This window comes from Pipra filicauda, unplaced genomic scaffold, assembly GCF_003945595.2.
Source record: "Pipra filicauda isolate LSUMZ 115617 unplaced genomic scaffold, ASM394559v2 scaffold190_size1978887_pilon, whole genome shotgun sequence".
Classification (NCBI taxonomy): Eukaryota; Metazoa; Chordata; class Aves; order Passeriformes; family Pipridae; genus Pipra; species Pipra filicauda.
In genome coordinates this window covers 906097-923993 of record NW_024104299.1, presented here as the reverse complement: position 1 = coordinate 923993, position 17897 = coordinate 906097, and the positions used below count along the sequence as shown (strand labels likewise).

The 17897-nt window shown below is 41.3% G+C and overlaps 1 protein-coding gene across 3 annotated transcripts in view; it reads left to right on the top strand.

Annotated features, from left to right (window-relative positions):
• The window catches only part of SLC16A12 (solute carrier family 16 member 12), a 41221-nt gene that overhangs the window by 17411 nt on the left and 5913 nt on the right, over positions 1-17897 (top strand). For all 3 annotated transcript variants that reach the window (XM_039380254.1, XM_039380253.1, XM_027718121.2), the window contains 4 exons: positions 11259-11467; positions 13411-13514; positions 14533-14676; positions 17053-17644. In XM_039380254.1, coding sequence (XP_039236188.1) covers positions 11358-11467; positions 13411-13514; positions 14533-14676; positions 17053-17644 — 950 coding nt within the window. In that variant the 5' untranslated portion in view covers positions 11259-11357. The remainder of the gene's footprint in view (positions 1-11258; positions 11468-13410; positions 13515-14532; positions 14677-17052; positions 17645-17897) is intronic.

Below are 17897 nucleotides of genomic sequence, written 5' to 3'. Positions count from 1 at the left end.
GTATATACAATAATTATATATTAATATTATTAGAGGGAAAATTAATTGTGGCTTTGACCTGATAGTAGGGCTCTCTTATTTTTACAGAGTTCAGGGTTTCAGCTGAAAACGTCCCAAGAAAAATAATAGCCACAGTGACAGTTTGCTATTGTGTGGTGCATATTGTCCATTAGAAGAGTATGCATGGCATTAAGTATCGTAATAGCTTTATTTCAGAACATAAGCTTGTGTGAACAAAAGGAAATAGCCTGCCTTGCCTTTCCATGCCTGATTAGTTTTTGCAAACAAATATTGCATATTGAAGATGATGATGAATTGACACTAACAGCAGCCCTAAATCATCAGATAAATAGAGGCAATATTCTGGATAGCTTGTTCTGTAGGTACAGAATTTGTTTTCTAAAACAGTCATCCCTTTTCCCTTTAGAAAGCACTTGTGTAAGAGTCACATCTTGAAAATTAACCGTGAAGAGTATTTTTCTGTGTGAATTGTTAAAAGCCCGACAATGCCACCTGTGCTCTGAACCCTTCAGGAACATGGGGAAAAGGTGTCTTTGTTTAAGTACAGTTCCTTATCTTAGTAAAACCCAGACAGGAACATCAAGAACACTATAAACCAAATTAGTTTTGCATAGCTGGAACAAGGCTTTTCCATAAACAGAAGGGCTAAAAAGATGATAACTGTGAAAGAGCTCCAAGTACAGGTACATATTCTGTAGGTTCATCGCTGAGATTTCTAGTTTCCCATTGGCTTGTCTCCTGATTGCCTGGATTTCCTCTGCTGAGTGAGTGCCTGGGCAGTGGGTGGCACCTCTCCCAGGACACTGCAGAATGGTTGCCAGTGCTTCCCTGGGCTGGGACTCCCCACTGAGGATGTTTGCTGGAACTGGTGTCCATCAGCATTCATTTCTTATCAGAGATGAGACATAGAAGCTGGCAGCAGGGTGGCCTTTGGCACTTCCAGGGATGTGCAGGGAGATATGTCTCCATAGTCATCAGCCCCTCAGTTTTATCCAGGCACAGATGCAATCTTGATGCTTGAGCACTCGTGGTGTGCCTGGCAACATTCTCATTTTCTCTAGAGGGATCAGAAGAGCATTTGCTTGGTATATCCTTCACCAGGTCATCTCCAGCTGGCCTAATAGACCTTGATTTTTGGATCCTTATCACCAAAGCAGAATCTGGGGTGCAGATTCGGTAAAAGAAGCAGAGTAGTGATTCCATAGACTGACTGAGTAATGGTCTGAGAAAAAATGTCCCATTCTCACATGTTCCATGGCAGCTTTGCAGTGGTGTACTTCCCCAGGGCAAGATTTTCCTGAAGATAGAAAAAGTATTATGCCAGGTGTGGGAAAAGTGTCAGCTGAAGACATTTTGAATAAAAAGTTTTTTTCAGAATTTCCAAACAATTATGGTCAGATGTTAACATTTCTTTAAGGATCCAGAGAAGTGCACAGATCCTCAAACAGATAGGAATGCCTCAGAAAAATGATTATACTATCACATATATAAGCTCAACAATAAATGAGAAGTGTTTGACAAAATGTTTAATCGTAATTAATGGTATGTTGTAAAACTCAAAAGTAACAGATAAATGTAATGTAATTATAAATAAACAAACAAAAAACCCTTCCACAACCATTGCCTACCCACCACCTGTTTAAAATTGGGAAAATGTAGAAATACTAAAAAATGGAGAGATACTAGAAAAATAGAAAACATCAGAAAGTTCTGTGTATATCACATACATCTGTATGTTGACATCATAAGATAATGTCATCAACAGCCCTTCAACTGAAATTTTAAAATCTTGTCTTGTGTAATTGAAGTTATTGGACAGCAAGAATGATTGTTTCCTCCCCAAAAGTTTTCCTGATATTTTTTGTAAGCGATGTTAGAATGGAGATAGTGATGTTACCATTCCTCTGCCCCAGCAGCATGGCTGTTGGCTATCAGTTATTCAATTAGTGGAGTTCTCCTTCCAGGGAGAAAATATGTGTTTGATGGAACATGAGTGACCATAACCTTGCTAAGGGTACGCACACTGACAGTCCCAGCTCGGATTTCGGCAACAGCCGTGTACTGAAGGAAATTATTGGGTCCTCTGTTATTTTCATCACAGTGAACAATTAAATGGTGAGTCCTGTGCTTGTTAGTTTAAAAACATTTCAAAATATCAAGCAAAAATGCACATTTTCAGATGGAGTTAAGTAAAAGTCAAGCTTTCTCTGGAAAAATATTCCTTCACATTTTTTTTACCCTCTGTAGTTAAACTGCATTATTTAAGGACTAACCTAGCCAGAAACGACGTAAAAGGGTCAAGAGGTTTCCATTATGATTTGCTTAACCTTTTTCTATAGACCCCTTCTGTCAGGCTGTTGGTTTTCTATAAGCCCTCTACAATGGTTTGAGAGACAAGGGAAGTTCATATTACATTTCTCACTACCGGTAGCAGACGGTAGCTACTTCTGCTGTGGCTCTAACTGTACCATTTGGTTTAGCAATTCCTGGCAAATTTGACAAATTAGGTAGCCACTGTGACAAAGTGATTGTTGTGGGAGGCAAGCACGGCTCATCCTTTCCCAGAGACTTACTGCTCAGTGGGCGAGCAGATAATGTTGAGCTGCTCTACAACCCTTATGTTGACAATCTTTTTCATGTTTCAGCTCTGAATATTTCTACTCTTGGGTAAAAGGGAGTTTTCTACACTTTTGTCCCTGTTTTGTCTCCCCAGTCACTTGTGCCCCTCTCTGGCACCCCCCTTCTCTACCAGCTGTTTAACATCCCTGCACTTTCCAGATTGCTTTTCCCGTTCCCACATGTGTGCCCTTTTCAGTCTATGTTCTCCAGCCACCTCTCTCATATGCATAAACTGAAGCAAACAAAGAGCATTTGCTGTTCACTGTAGTGATAGAAGTTAATAAGCTGGGCTGTCATACAATTAATCTTCTCTATCTTGATACATTTTGGATGGAGGGCAAGTTTAATTAGATGTTTGTGTGGTGCCCAGCACTGTGACACTGCTTCCTGATTAGAAGCCCCAAGGTACTACTACAAGTAGGTTATTAATGTTGCTCTTATTTGGTATCACAGGGAAACCCCTCCTTAGAGGTATAAAAGTGGTTAAAGATTTTCAAAATAAAACATCCAGATTTATTCAGGAATGTTATTAAAAAATGGGGAAAGGGTGAAGCACTTACTACAATTTGTCTTAATGTGCTTCTTGTCTTGGTGCTATGTCAGCAATTAAAAGTCAGGTTGGGTTTTGGTTTTGTTTTGAGATTTTTATTTTATATTTGTTTGTTTACTTTGATTCTGGTAAAATTCCCTAAATGAAATTTCAGGTAAGCAGTTCTTTTTTTTGTAACCATTTGTAACAGTGCTGGAGAGATATGGAATTTATGGAAGTTGAGAAGCTGAATGTGTACCCTGCTTATATAGATGTGGATAATCCACAAGATTACTTGCTCAGACAAGGAAGATTCTGTGGACCCATCTACCATTCTTCTCAGAAAAGCATAAACTTTGATTTTCTCTAGAGACTGAACAGATACATCTTTAAACAGAGAAGAAAGCTGAGAATATAGAGTAGCAGCCTTAAGATGCTCAATGGAGTTGTTTTTATTTAGGACATAGGGTTGGAAAGGACCTCTTGGGTTGCTTTTAAAAAAGTCAAAGTCGTAATCATACAATTCTTGATAAACAGTCTCTGCTGAAATCAAACCAAGCTGTTCTTTTTGAGTTAAATAGCTGACTCCCAGTGCAGAATGGGACAGCTGTTTATTGGAGAGAATATATTAGATTAGAAATAGCCTTTGCATCCCAAGAGCTGTACACAGTTTCGGATTTAGCTGCCTGCCAGACTGCTGACTATAGTGCCTACCATAGTATGCAATTGTTAGGGTGGGAGCATGGGGAAGCAAAAGGAGGATGAAAAGGTGTCTCCTTTTTTCTGAACAGAAAAAAAAAAAGTGCCTCTTTTTTTCTTAACAGTCCAGTTGATAGAAGGTTTGCAGCTGTCTGCATCTTCTGTGCTTGTATCACATACTGTGTCCCATTTACATGCTCTACTGTATGAGGAGGTTAGCAAGCTTCTGGGGAGGACACTGGTCAGTGGTCAGATGTGGTCATCCTCGATCCTTCAAGACATGCAAAAGAAATGAGCTCTTTAATAATCTGTAAAATATTTAATCTTATACACATCTTATGCTCCACTGTCACATAGAACATACATCTCTTTGCTAGCTAGCTTTTCCCTTTTTCTCTCCTCCTTCTTCTGTCTTTGCTACTCATTCTGTGCCCTCTTTGTTTTTTCTTTTATTCAAAGTTCTTCTTTATTTTTATTTAATTAAAGATGCAGCAGTCAGAGTAAAGGGAACAGAAAGTAAGAGAGTATTAAAGCAAGAGGTCAACATGAATAAATGTAGCAATTGCCTTCAAATAATATTTGGTGCAATTTTAGGAACAAGAAAACTAAGAAAAAGAGATCTGTCCTAGAGCTATGTGAATAGGGTAAATATAGGAAGATATTAAAACTGCCCTAGAACTAGGTGCATAGGTTAAGTGTAATAAATATATGCAATTCTGTTACCTTTCACTCTAAGCATTAATGAATTTTTTCCAGCTGTGCTTAAACTGCTTTATACTTGTTCTTCATAAAATTCATCTGCACGAATGTTCTTAAAGTGACTTTGAAAGCTGTATGTGTTGTTGTTCACAAGAAAAATACAAATTAAATTCATTGGTGACAATGAACCTCTTCTGGGAGTGTGTCTTGGCATTCTGGACACAGAGACTGTCACGAGTTTCTCAGGCCTCACCCAACCCATCTCCACTGTGAAGGTAGCAAATGTTACATACAGTAGATGTATATGTATGTATGTCACTGATCCAGAAAGAAAATTCTAGGTAAGTCTCTTTCACATTCTTCTGTCATGTGCATCTCTGTATTATCAAATAGGTAAAAATAAATGTTGGATTCTGTGCTTATTTATGCTGGTATAATATTTGGGCCAGCTCCTTTGGGATAAACTGCACAAAATCCTTCCATGCAGTTCTGACAGAAATTGCAAAGGCATCTTAACACGCAGCTATTTTGATTTTGTGTAGCCAGAATAGTGTGAAGAAGCAGAAAGTAGTGGGCTGAGACCCCCAGTATGTTCTGGGATCTGTGTGCTCTTGCTGTGGGGCAGCTGTGATACAAACCTGACCTTCTCCCTGTTCCTCTGGCTGAAGCTGTATCCCTCTACAAATGGAGCATTTTCAAAAACCATCCAAACTGTCTGACAGGTGAAGTGGTATTTCTTGAGATGATGGAGCTGCCCAGGTACATCAATGGTGTAAATGGAGCAGCTGAACAAGGTAGGAAAAAAACCAAACCCTGGCAGCCAGGCAGGCCAGCTTGACTGTACCTGCTGTTCCTTTGTCTTTTGTCATACAGTGCTTTGCAGCTTCACACTGCTGTGATATCGTTTTTGAATCAATTTCTTTAAAGAAAATCTTTACAGTGGAAGGAGGGGTGGGCAGAGGGGGCAGGGATCGCTTTGCTGGCTGCAAGCTGTGTTTAAAAGGTCAGTGGCTCCTGTTGCTGTGCTGGCCAGTTGCTAGGCTGCTGTGGATTTTTGTGCTCCTTTCCCCGGCAAAGGAGACCTCGTGATGAGGTGCAAGGTTATAGCCATGCCTTTTTTATTAAACTTACCTGCTCCTTTCTGCTCGCTTAGCAGACCAAGTAAGGGAGATGCTCTCAGGAGCACTTTGAGCACTTGTTGTTTTCTTTACAGGGTTCTCAGCAGCAGCTGCTGAAGTAACTGATATGTTATTTATCCTGCCATATTAACCCTAATATATTATCTTGGGGAAACAGAGCCAATGTTTAGTGAGCTGTCAGGGCACATTGGGTAACTAAGGCTTTCTTAGGGATCAGCAGAATATGTTGCCATCTTCTCCCCACTTGCATCTTCTTTGAACTCACAACAAAGCACAATTTTAATGCTTCAGTGAAAATATCTAGCAAAGGTTGCAAAGTACAGATCTCTTTCATGGGATTGTCTTTTAACCTTGCTTTTTTTTTTAGCTGTCTCACACAGCAGGAACTTTTCATGCATATCTGAGATGTGTTATAATAGCAGTCAGCACTGCCAGAGGGCATCAGGCCTTATAGTGCTGAAAGTGGAGCAGATATGCAAAAAGAGTCTTAAGAAAGGTTAAGAAAAAGATGCAACATGAGAGAAAACTGAAGTTTGGGAAGGGGGAGGACATGATTGCTCAGACAAAGTGTGCTTTCTGCTTGTTCAGCTTCACTTGCAGAGTCCACAATCTGGTCTATCCACGATAAAAATAATTAGAAAACAGTAAACAAATGAAGTTTTCTAACCTCAGAATGAAATTGTCAGGTTGACGTAATAAGTGCTTTTAGACATGTGCAGCTGGAAGAAAGGTAATTATTTAACTTGCCTATTAGTTTAGTGGCTGTGAAAGGCACAGTACTCCTTGAAGTGAGAGGGAAGTCAAGGAGTTGAGATTTGCACTGATCTGCTGTAGGAGGCTGAGTGGCTGATTTCTGTGTTGACCAGGCACTTCTTATAATATCATTGTTTTCAGTTGCTTGTAACCTCATTAAATGTTTGCTGTTTGTGCATATGTTGGCAGGCAGGGTTCTGGGAAAATAACAGCAAGTAACCATGTAAGCAAATAGCTAATCTGTGTTTGCTTAGCCTGATATGTCATCAAATTCTTCCCAAGCATGTTAATGTACAGCTAAAATGCAAACTAGGGCCTCAATCCCCATCTGAAGCTTGCCTGGGAAGCTGGGCCAGAAATCTAGGCTGAGGCTGTGGCACCCAGCTACTGCTGTTTGTGCATTAAAATTAGTTAGGTCTCTTTATGTGGAGATTGTTGACTCCTCTGAAAATTTTTGTGTATATTTCTGCTTATTGCATGGTTACTGTTATCCCTTCTGGCATTCCTGGAAGTTCCTCCTCCACCCTTAATAATCAGAACTTGAAAAAAACCCTTCATTCCTCTAGAAGGGGCAATGAAGGATACTGCTCAGATCCAAAATAAGAAGCTTAGCCTTGCCAAGACCCTGCAAAAGTGCTGCAGAGGTATGTCTGAATTGCTCAGGATCCCTCTGTGGTTATCACGTGCCTATACAAACTCCACCTAACTACATTACTTGTGATTGATAGGAAACCCTTGAGCTAAATAATTTGAACTTTATGAGTGCCCTGTTAATTCAGGTGGCTGTCGTGGATTCTTATGGGCTATTCAGTCATCCAGGTATTAGAACATAACGTATTAAATTTGCAATAGTGCAATAAATCCACCTTTGAGGCTGTTAGTATTAGATGCAAAATGTGGTAGTCACATGGTGCAAAGCACTGGTACTGGCTCTGCTTGTTCAAGTGAATTTGGCAGGATAAGTTAATGGCAGACTTCACTGCCAAATCGGGGTATAATCTGTTCGTGCCACTCTGGCTTCATGCTAGATTAGATAGCAGTGGGGTTTTTTTGTGGCTAGGTTAGACCCAGACACTCACAAAAGCGTTGAATTTTGTTTTCCATCTAAGTAGACAGGGGTGTGGTGGTGGTTTGCATCAAACTGTGCTACTTTATGATCTGGTCATTCACTAATCCAACATGAAGAATCATGTAACCACTGCCTTAGCCATTAGATAACTTGTTGATCCAGAGTTTGCACATATTTCATAAGGCAGTTGTTGCTTGAAGCGGTATGGAAAGGGATGTATAATTGACTCTATCAGTTAAAAATAAAAAAACAGTCATTAGTTCATGTCAGCTTACTTGAAACGTAACATAAACCCTGCAAAATTGTCTGTTGCCTGGGTAGAATCAGCACATGAGAAATATGGTCTGCTTACAGATTAGCAGTGTGGGCTGGAAGGCAAATACACAAGGTGTGTCTTTTGTGTCATGTGCCTGGCATCTAAATTCTGACTGCAGACATTTTCAGCCTCCCTCAGATTTTGTGAATAGTGCTATATTTGCCTACAAACATGCTTTCTCATTTTCCTGCATTGGCCAGTCTGTTGTCCCTTTTTTCCTCAATTTGTTTCTGTTTGTGTCAGAAGTTTGTTTCAGAGTATAATGGAGAGGAAAGCAGGGTGCAGGTACACACTGTCACTGCTGTATGTTTGCCCTGAAGCAAATTACGTAAGGTAAAAAAATGTGACGCTTTGCTTGAAATGTAAAGTTCAAGGCTTGTGAAGAGGGTGGTGATGTCCTGCTGGTCCTGTGGGCACCTGTAGAGTCTTCTCAGAAAGCTCTATCAGGAGCTTTGGCATTTTTTGCTGTATCTTAGAAGGTTGTGCCAGAAATGGCAAACTGTCCTGGTCTCCATTCCAGAGCTTTCATTGATCTTTTATGTACATGAGTCCTAGTAATTGAATACCTTGAAGATGAGGTTTGAAATCATAAACTCATTTGGGTTTAATTTGCTTTGTGTGATTTTTCTAATCAGCTGTAGGAATGAACTTGTGAAGACTGCACCCAGCTGGGACCCTTTAAACTCACTTAGGAGCCTTTATCCATGAGATAACACATTTTTTTTCTTACAAAAGCTCTTGTATTCTTGTTTGATCTTTTTGAGCTAGTGTGACCATTGATATGTAATCTAAACTGTAGCTATTTCATGTGTCCCATCTGAGATGTGGCCTGTTCTTCATACAAAGAGGGAATGGTTTCCATAATCAGGCAGAGCAGAGTACTATATGTCTCCCCAAGGAGCCACGGAAGTGAGAAGCAAAGCAGGTCATTAGAGTTTTTCTTTTTACCATACCTGAGCTCTCTTCTGGTTCATTAGTGTGGGTTATACTGTAGTAGTACTTCATGCTGAAGTGAAAATCACTATTGTGCTAGACTCCGTATAAACACAGAGAACAACACAGACCTTGCAAAGGCTTTATAAGACAATTTAAAATAAAACAGATGTTTGTGACAATGGAGGGGAAGAGAATACTAAAACAGCATTAGTACATGTTCTAGTGCTTGTAATGGGCATTTCTTTGGACTGAATTATTAGAAAGCTGCATAGAAATATTTAATTATAAATAAATATTAGCAAGGCCTATTACATGAAGAGAGAAAATAGGACAGTAATTTTTATTTCCAAATACCATACAGCGTTTTTGGCCTAATGTAAAATGTGTGAGACAGGCCGACTAACACAGAGGGAGAAGTAAATGGTACTTGAGGAGTACACAAAGACCTGGAACAGATATTTAATGTTAGCTTGTCGAGATTGTGTAACTGGATGGCTGTATAATACAGTTTTGGCATCTTTTGTGGATATTTTTATTCACTGATATTTTTCAAGCATATTGTTTCAAACATGGTTAGCTGAAGTCACTGCTCAAAAACGTTGACAAGCACACATTTTGTTGAGAGGTTACAAACAGTTTTCTTCACTGTTCACTTCCCATGGCAATTGTGATGCCTCATATGACAGCACAGCCCCTGACTTTTGGACTTACCTCCTGTCTTTAAAAGTTGCACTAGGTTTTTCAGTTTTTAACATTTACGGACTGAGTTGTGTTAACACATAGGATAGGGCTTGATCATACCCTGTATGATCGGCTGCAATTCTTGGGCTTTGAAAGCCAAGCAGGTAGATTAGGAATAAAATTTCTTATCCATTTGCAATCAAAACACTACCTTAGTTTTTTTTTTTTAAAAGGAGTCCACTGATTCTCTTGTACAGTGTTGTTACAGGGTATTATTTACAGCCTAGTAGGAATTCAGATAAACTTTCAACATATTGTGGTTTTTGTTTATTTTGTCATATCTGTATTCTCCTACTTTGCTCATCTTTGAATTTGGCAATCTGTGTATGTTTTCTTAAAATAATTTTGTGATGGTTTTGAGGTGCAGCTTCTGATATCTCAGGAAGGCCACTGATGAATATTTCTCAAAGGTTCAGTTGTGGTGATATTTAGGGTTGGCTCTGAGGTGCCTTGCTGTTTTGGGTCAGGGATCTCTGGGCTTTCCGAAGTCAAGCCTTAGCTATCACCTGTGTGAGCAGCTTCAAGGACCAAGAATGCACATTATTAGCCACATAGATGCTTTCTTGAATTGCCCTTTTGAGTGGTTCTGCAGACCTCTGACATGCTGTAACAGGACACATTTCCTGTGAGGCCTGTGGTTCTTGTCAGTAGAAATGTTGCATATTTAGTATCTGAAATAGTTAGGTGATGTAGAAGCTATTTGAGCTTTCTCTCCAAGCAAAACTGAAAGGCATCCCAGATAGTTTACTTATGTCTTATAAATCTTTGATCCACCCAGGGGCTAAGGGCTTGTTGATGATGGCAAAAATGTGGTCTGAAATCAACCAGTGACAGCCAGCACTGCGTGTTCCTGCACTGAGTAAACTGGGGTGTCTCAGGCCCCTCCATCAAGCCCTGCCATACAGTCACTGATGCAGAAGGACTAAGGGCTGTTGGTCCTGTGCTGCTGGTGACACCCAAAGTGTTAGCAAAGCTACCCCAATGCACATGACTCAGTTACTCACTTAGGGTCCTGTGGATGTCATTTGGTCTCCTGCAGTGTCCTGCAGCATCCAGTGTGCATTTAGAGACTACTTTGTGGCCTGGATGCAGACACTACTTTGATTTAAGTGGATAGCAGAAAGGCACAGGCTAGCTCTAACCTTTGGTGAATTGTCCATGCTCAGAAAATGAAGTTGCCGTGTCCTGCTGATTACAGGCTTCATCTGTGGTTCGGCTTGTGAAACAAGGAGGTCATTTTATCATCAGATGTGCTCTGATTTTGCAGTGAATATTCCCTTTTAGTAAAAAAAGGTGAAAACTGTATTCTCTCAAACAAAAATTTTGCACTAAATTTCCTACAAGGAAGAATAGATAGTTTGAATGGAGACTGCAATTGAAAACATAGTTCAGGCCAGGGACTGGCATGAGCAGGGGGAGCCTGCTGAAGGTAGATGGATGACTGGCAGTGGTAGTGTGTGACTTACATGTTATGTGCTGTGACATGTAGTGGGGAAGAGGGTATCGTGTGCTAGGATGTAACTGCTGGGCAAATTATCATGAAAAGCATGATACTAGACACAGGGCCAAATTCTGATGGCCCTTGTTTCCAACAAATTTTCATAAACTGCATTTGAAAGAAAACTCCCACTTTTGTGCATTAGAGCCGAAGCAGTATGTCCTGCTCAGCTGTGCAGGTTACAGCATGTGCAACGTGCCCTGACTCCCTGTCTACCTGTTTTCTCTCTCTCTTCTCAGATGGCCAGTGACCCATGCGCCAAGCAGCCCCGGCCCACACCTGGCATGCTGGCTGGAGTCAGCCCCTGCCACTGAGGCCAGGAAGAGGGAGGAATCACCATGGCCTCATCCCAGCGGGCCCGGCACATTGGCCCTCCTGATGGAGGCTGGGGATGGATGATTGTTGCTGGCTGCTTCCTTGTCACTATCTGTACCAGGGCCGTGACAAGGTAAAGGCAACTGCTGCTTGTCTTGCTGACCTGTTCGTGGCATTATCTTTTTCCATTTTTTTTTTTTTTTTAACCTTAGGAAGAGGTTTTGAGATCTCCCCTGATGTCGCACAGCTGCCGGGGTTATTCTGGTTAGGTACAAACTCTTGTTACATTTTTAAAGGCTTCCTGAAACCCTTAAAACTGTGGGGATGACTGAGGGATTATGAGCCCTCTGGTTTTAGTCTTGCCTCCTCTGACAGCTGCTCTAGCTTTCAGCACCCTCTCCTTGATTTCTTACAGAATCAAGGCCTGGAGCAGGTAGCGCTATTTCAGGCTCTGGTAGTTTGATTGGGGAGGGAGGAATCACGTAGGGTCTCTTTGGGTTCACTGTGTCCCTCTGACCCCACAGCCATGCTCATTTTTGCTAGGCCCAGTGAATTAGCTTCCTGAGTCTCTCTGAAAAACACGAAAATACCTCCTTCTCCTACTGCAAGCACTTCAGGTGTTGTTCTGCCCGAGAAGGTCTGAGCCCTAGAGAAGAGGCCCCTCTTTATACCCTTCTGGTATCCAAAATATGCAGAAAATATTTCTCAAAAATAGAAAGAACAGGAATAGATTTCTGCCTTGCATGAACATAAAGCAACGTGGGATGAGATTGCTTCCACAGTGACTTTGATGCCGACCGGAGACAGAGGAGCCTGGTGTGTGTGAACATGGACATTCAAAGCTATATTAGGCAGATAGATAAGCACCCTGGTAAGCGAGGAACACTGAAACAGTGTCTTGTTGGACAGTCAGTATAACGTAAATATAGTGTTTCCTACCTAAAGTTCATATTTCTTTTAGAATAAAGCTGCCAGATTTAGGGATCTAAAGCCTAGGGTTTTGGACTCAACATCATAAAAGAGGCATAGAAACACTGATTAGTGTTAGTTAATGTATGCAAATGTACCAATTCCATAATAGCAGTAGAGAATAATTCCTAGTGGATTTAATTATTTTTTAATGTGTGGAATGTGTTACATCCAAGAAATGATCTAATGGCTGACACACAGTAGACCATATAGAAGAATGAAGTATGTGCAAGAAAAAAAGCTGAAGAAAGTGGTCATTCATTGATTTACTGGAGGGAAAAAGAGGGAGTGAAAAGGCATCTCTTGTTGATCCAGGAATGAGGATGAAACTATGCAGCCTTTGAATCTGCTCCCCTGCAGAGACAGGTAGAACAGTAACACTTGCTAAGCAGAGCAAAGTAACATCTCCTAGAAGCATTTTATTAAAATGTTGGAAGGTCCACGGGCTCCTGTGGTGTTTTGATTGTTTGTCAGGATTTGCTTTGCACTTGTCCATCCATGAACACGTAGGTAGTGTTTGTTCTGTAGGTACTACGTTAGCCAGTTTGTGCAGGTGTGGAGTAGCGAGCAACCAGGTCAGTGAGGAATTGGAAAACTAGGGCTTTGTGTTCCAGGGAAGCAACATCACAATATGGGCTATAAATTGCTGATGATAATTACAACTTCATTTAAGTTTAAAATACTGTGAGGTATAAAAACTCTAGAGGCAGGCACCCCAGCAAGAAACATGTGGTATTATAACATTTGTAATCTCTCTGGAGATTATGTCTGAATTAGGCTCTACATCAGCCTAATTGTCTAATCCCACTGTTGAGTTGGACACCAGTTTTTGATTCAGTTGTTGCCAATGCAAAACAAGGATTGTTCTCATATTCCATGTCTTGTCCCTCATGCATTAAAGGTAGATCTTCTCTGCCAATATCCCTTAGAAACTGTTTAAACATTTCTCCATCTCGTTGGCATATCGGCAAACCACAGATTTGATTTTTCTGGGAGCTGGAGAGGACCTTCAAGTGGGTACTTTTTATACCTGAAGAGTGAGACCTGTGTTTTCTGTGAACAAATGTTCCATGTTCAACAAATTTGTGTTCATATTTTTTGTCCTAGGTGCATCTCCATATTTTTTGTGGAGTTCCAGGCATACTTTGGGCAGGATTATGCCAGAACTGCTTGGATCCACTCCATTGTCGACTGTGCTACAATGCTCTGTGGTGTGTATTACCCTTTTAAGCCTAATGTGGCTGCTTTTTCATCAGTTCCATCTGGTTGTAGCATGTTCACAAGTTGGTGGAGTCAGCTGGGAGCGATACTGTGGGCTCTCTGCGGTATGGTATGTCCAAGCTGCTTCCATCAGCATAGATGTGCAGGAAGGGAGTGTCTTCATACTGAAGAGAAGAAGCAGAACTTTTTCTTATGCAATGATCTAAGTTTTCAGAAATGTACTTTCGTCGAGGTCTTGTGGGTCATGTCGTGTTTGAGAGCTACTAACTGAGCACGTGTTTCTTTTGCCTTTTGGTTGGAGTCATATTTGAGACTTAGCACAGGATGTACATCTTGCCTCCAGATCAAGTCACAGTCGTCCTCCTTTTACCATACATGTATATTTACAACTACTCTTCTCCCCTAAAAGAAGATTTGATGTCAGGAAAAATGCAGCAGTTGTACCAAATTTCTTGTGGGTTTGCTTTCAAGCTATACAGCTAGGTGAAAATCCATGTCCTGTGGAAAAGGGTTAATCTATGAGAATTGCTAGAAAGGCAGGGCGACCCAGCTGCAATGAGACATAGCAACTGACTTGTGTCAGCCAGGTTATATCTGGGAAACACTTGAAGTTACTGAGAGCTGAAGTGCAAATTCCAGGTGGGAGAAGGTTGGAGTGTTGTAAGTGTGGAGTAATGAATACTGTGGGCTGTCACTGTGGCCTCTCTTGACCCCAGCACTCCAGATTGTGTCCTGTAATGATTTTGATCTATGAAAATGGCTTCTGAGAAAGCCGCTGTAAATTTCAGGTTTATTGTGACTTTCAGAAAAATTGTTTTTAGAAGGTTTTTTCAATTGTTTTTGGTGCTCATACTATTACAATAGGGGGAATGTTGGAAGATCACTCTGTGTAGCTGCTATCACCGTTTTCTCCTGCTTGCCTCCTGAGTGCTTTTCCTTTATGACTGTTGTAATGAACTGTGTATGAGGACCTGCCATTAACTACCAGCTTTGTTTGTTTCTTTGAAGCCCCGCTTGGGAGTTTAATCAGTAATCATGTATCCTGCCAAGTTGGTATCATGCTAGGAGGGCTGCTTGCATCTTCTGGACTAATTTTGAGCTCATTCGCCACCAGTCTGGAACATCTCTACTTATCATTAGGAGTCCTTACAGGTAGGATGCATTCAGCCCCTTTGTTGCTGCCAGGAACACAACACATGATGGGTGATCTCTTCATGTCTTATTGACACCCCACTGATCTAATAGAGATACTCAGACCTGTTCCCTTCATTGAAAAAGAGCGGCTTTGGCTGCCGCTGTGAGAGCTTCAGCACACGCTGAGTCTCATGTAACCCAAATGCAGCACCCTGCAAAAGCAACTCTAACTTCTGTTAGAGAGAGGACTATGGATAAAGTTCTGAAATAATGGGAGGTCAAGAAGGACTGCTGTTGCAGGTGATATATATAAAAGGTTTCCTTTTTTTGCCTGTGATTTGAGAGGAGTTTGTTAAACTAGGAGTTCTAGACTGCCCCAAAATATTTACATATTTAGGAAAAAAAGTTTAAATCAAAGCATAGGAGTAAGTAAGAGGCAGAGGAGCACTGGGTGAATACCTGGCTCAGCTGTGAACCTGATTTTTGTCTACATTATATTCCATTTGAAAAACAAAAAAATTGCTGGTTGGTAGAATTGTTGTAGCAGCTCTTCCATTTGTGTTCAGGTACGGTGATAATAAATCTTTGCTCTTTCCTGTCTGCCCGTGTTTTTGTGCACAGAGGAACTTGAGAGGGGCCCGTGGTCACACTGACATTCCTTCCTCATTAATACTGACCTGGTAGCCACGGTGATATAAGACCTTGTACTTGGTCCCCTGCTGTTTAGTAACGAGTTGGTGGAATTACTGAGGTTCACATGCTGCCAACAGCTTATTTGTTTAAAAAAAAAAAATCCTTATTGTAGCGCATGTCACTCCTGTATTACAATGTTAATCTTTGACAAATGCGTTCATAACAAATAAAAAGGCTTCTTGTAACTTGAGGGACTGTGCCACATACCATGCTGCCTCTGAGGCTTCGTTACTGGGATCTGCTGTGAATACTGAGGTGGAAAAGCAGTTGCACTTTGTACATGAAGTTGTAGAGAGCCAATTCGGAAAGCAGTGAAATTCTAGTATATGGGGACTGATTGACAGAGACATGAACTGTTGGTAAAGGCTAGAGGTGATGCCCCCAACCCAGAGAGGAGGTGGGACCATAACGGGCGAATGCCTAAATCTGTAAAAGTTGCAGCAGTTGAAAACTGTGAAGAGTGAAGCAGAGGTGAGACAGGGGAGTGTCAATAATTAACAGTTCCTTCTAAGAGGTATGAAAATGTTTTCAGCCCTAAACTTTGCATTTGCACTTTTCACAGGACATTGATTGGCTTTTTTTGGGATGTTTCCCCCTGCCAACTCAGTAAAAAAACTAATGGCACGTATGCCAAATAGAGTATAATTTTCACCACTCTCAAGTGATGATGTCTAGCTCAGGGCTGCTCCTCTGGCTTGGTGCCTATACAGGTCCAGCCGCAGCTCTGTGCCCTGCTTCTTGCCTCGCCTCCTGAGGGGTGCCAGACCAGGCACCTGCCGCCTGGAGTCCCTCTAATCCACTTATTCCATCCTGGCAGGTTTAGTGCCTGTCCTACACAGTGTGGCCTTTGAGGAGGACTGGCAAGCTGGTTACAGCACAGGGTGATTATCTCCGCTTTTGGCAGTCAGGTCTGTTTTACCCTCAATGTAGGACATGCTCCAAAACCCTAGTCAGGAACTCATTTCCATGACTGATTGGGAAAATTCAGTTGTAGTGTTAGAGCAACCACATGATGATTAAAATCTGCTCTCTGGTTCTGCAACAGAGACCACAATCTTTTTCTCAGCCCAAGAGATGAATCTTATTTGTTTACTCAACTGGATCTGGCTTTGTTTTCTGAGGCTTTTCTTCCCTCTTTACTTGTAGGCAGGGATTTAAAATGGTCAAGGCTCCAAGCAGCTGTTCCACGGAGTTTGTTTAGCTGACCAAGAAGAGGTTTTTGTAGAATATTAGTAACAGAGACAGACTCTTTGTACTATGTTTCAGAGACCTGAAAACTAATGTTCAGGGTTGCAACAGACCAAAACACAAAGTGGTGCCTCATCAGGACAGTGTGTCCAATGCCAGCATTGGTGCAGACCCTGGGGCGAGACCTCATCTTACATGCAAGAGAGGGTGACACAAAATTTCTCTGATGTTTAGTGATCATCCTTGTTATTAAGTGAACCCTATCAGTTATTTCTGAACCTTATTATCGTAGATTAGTGCTCATCAGTTAGGTTTGTCAAGACAGTGACTCTGCCACTGGAAGAAAGGAGTCATCCTAGTTTCTCGTTGCACTCTTGACTGGGCTGCATGATCAAGAATCAGAAAAACTTTCTATTCATTTGTGCTAATGAAAATATGTTAGGTGGTTTAATTTAATATGTTCCATATGTCATGCTTAGTATTAAGCCATCTGTACTGTGCTTTCTCTTCTAGGACTTGGGTTTGCACTTTGTTATTCTCCAGCCATTGCGATGGTGGGCAAATACTTCAACAAAAGAAAAGCGTTGGCGTATGGAATAGCCATGTCAGGAAGTGGAATTGGTACCTTCATCCTGGCCCCCGTAGTCCAGCTCTTAATTGAGCAGTTTTCCTGGCGAGGAGCTTTACTCATCCTGGGAGGTTTTGTTTTAAACCTCTGTGTCTGTGGCGCCTTGATGCGGCCCATTTCTCTTAAGGAGGATCGTAAAACTGTTCCTGAGTTTCTTGAACAGGATCGTGTCCCCGAAACAGAGAAACAAGACTTAAAGCAAATGTCCGTCTGTTCACCTTTAATCAAAGTGTGGTCTCGTGACTGTTTATGCTACTGTTCACAGAAGGAATATGACTTTTTACTGATGCCAGGCTTCATGGTGCTGGCAGTGTCAGTTTTATTTATGGCATATGGATGTAGCCCTCTTTTTGTCTACCTAGTGCCTTATGCTTTGAGTGTTGGAGTGAGTCATCACCAGGCTGCCTTCCTCATGTCCATACTTGGTGTCATAGACATCATTGGTAATATCACCTTTGGATGGCTAACAGACAGAAGGTAAGGGTTTATAACTAAGCAAACATAAGCTTTAGCTGGTGGGAGGCTGGATGCAAGTGAGGTATCATGTGCAACTTAAAAAAAAAAAACAACATACAGTCTTAACTTTCAGAAATGCTTACTGTTTAATGTTTTCATCTCTTCTGAGTTTGTTCAATTCTACTGGTTTAAGATCTTTTTTCCTGAAGAAATTATGTTAGTGCATTTGGCAGTGGAAATACAACCCCCTGCCTCAGGTATGTTGAGAGTGATT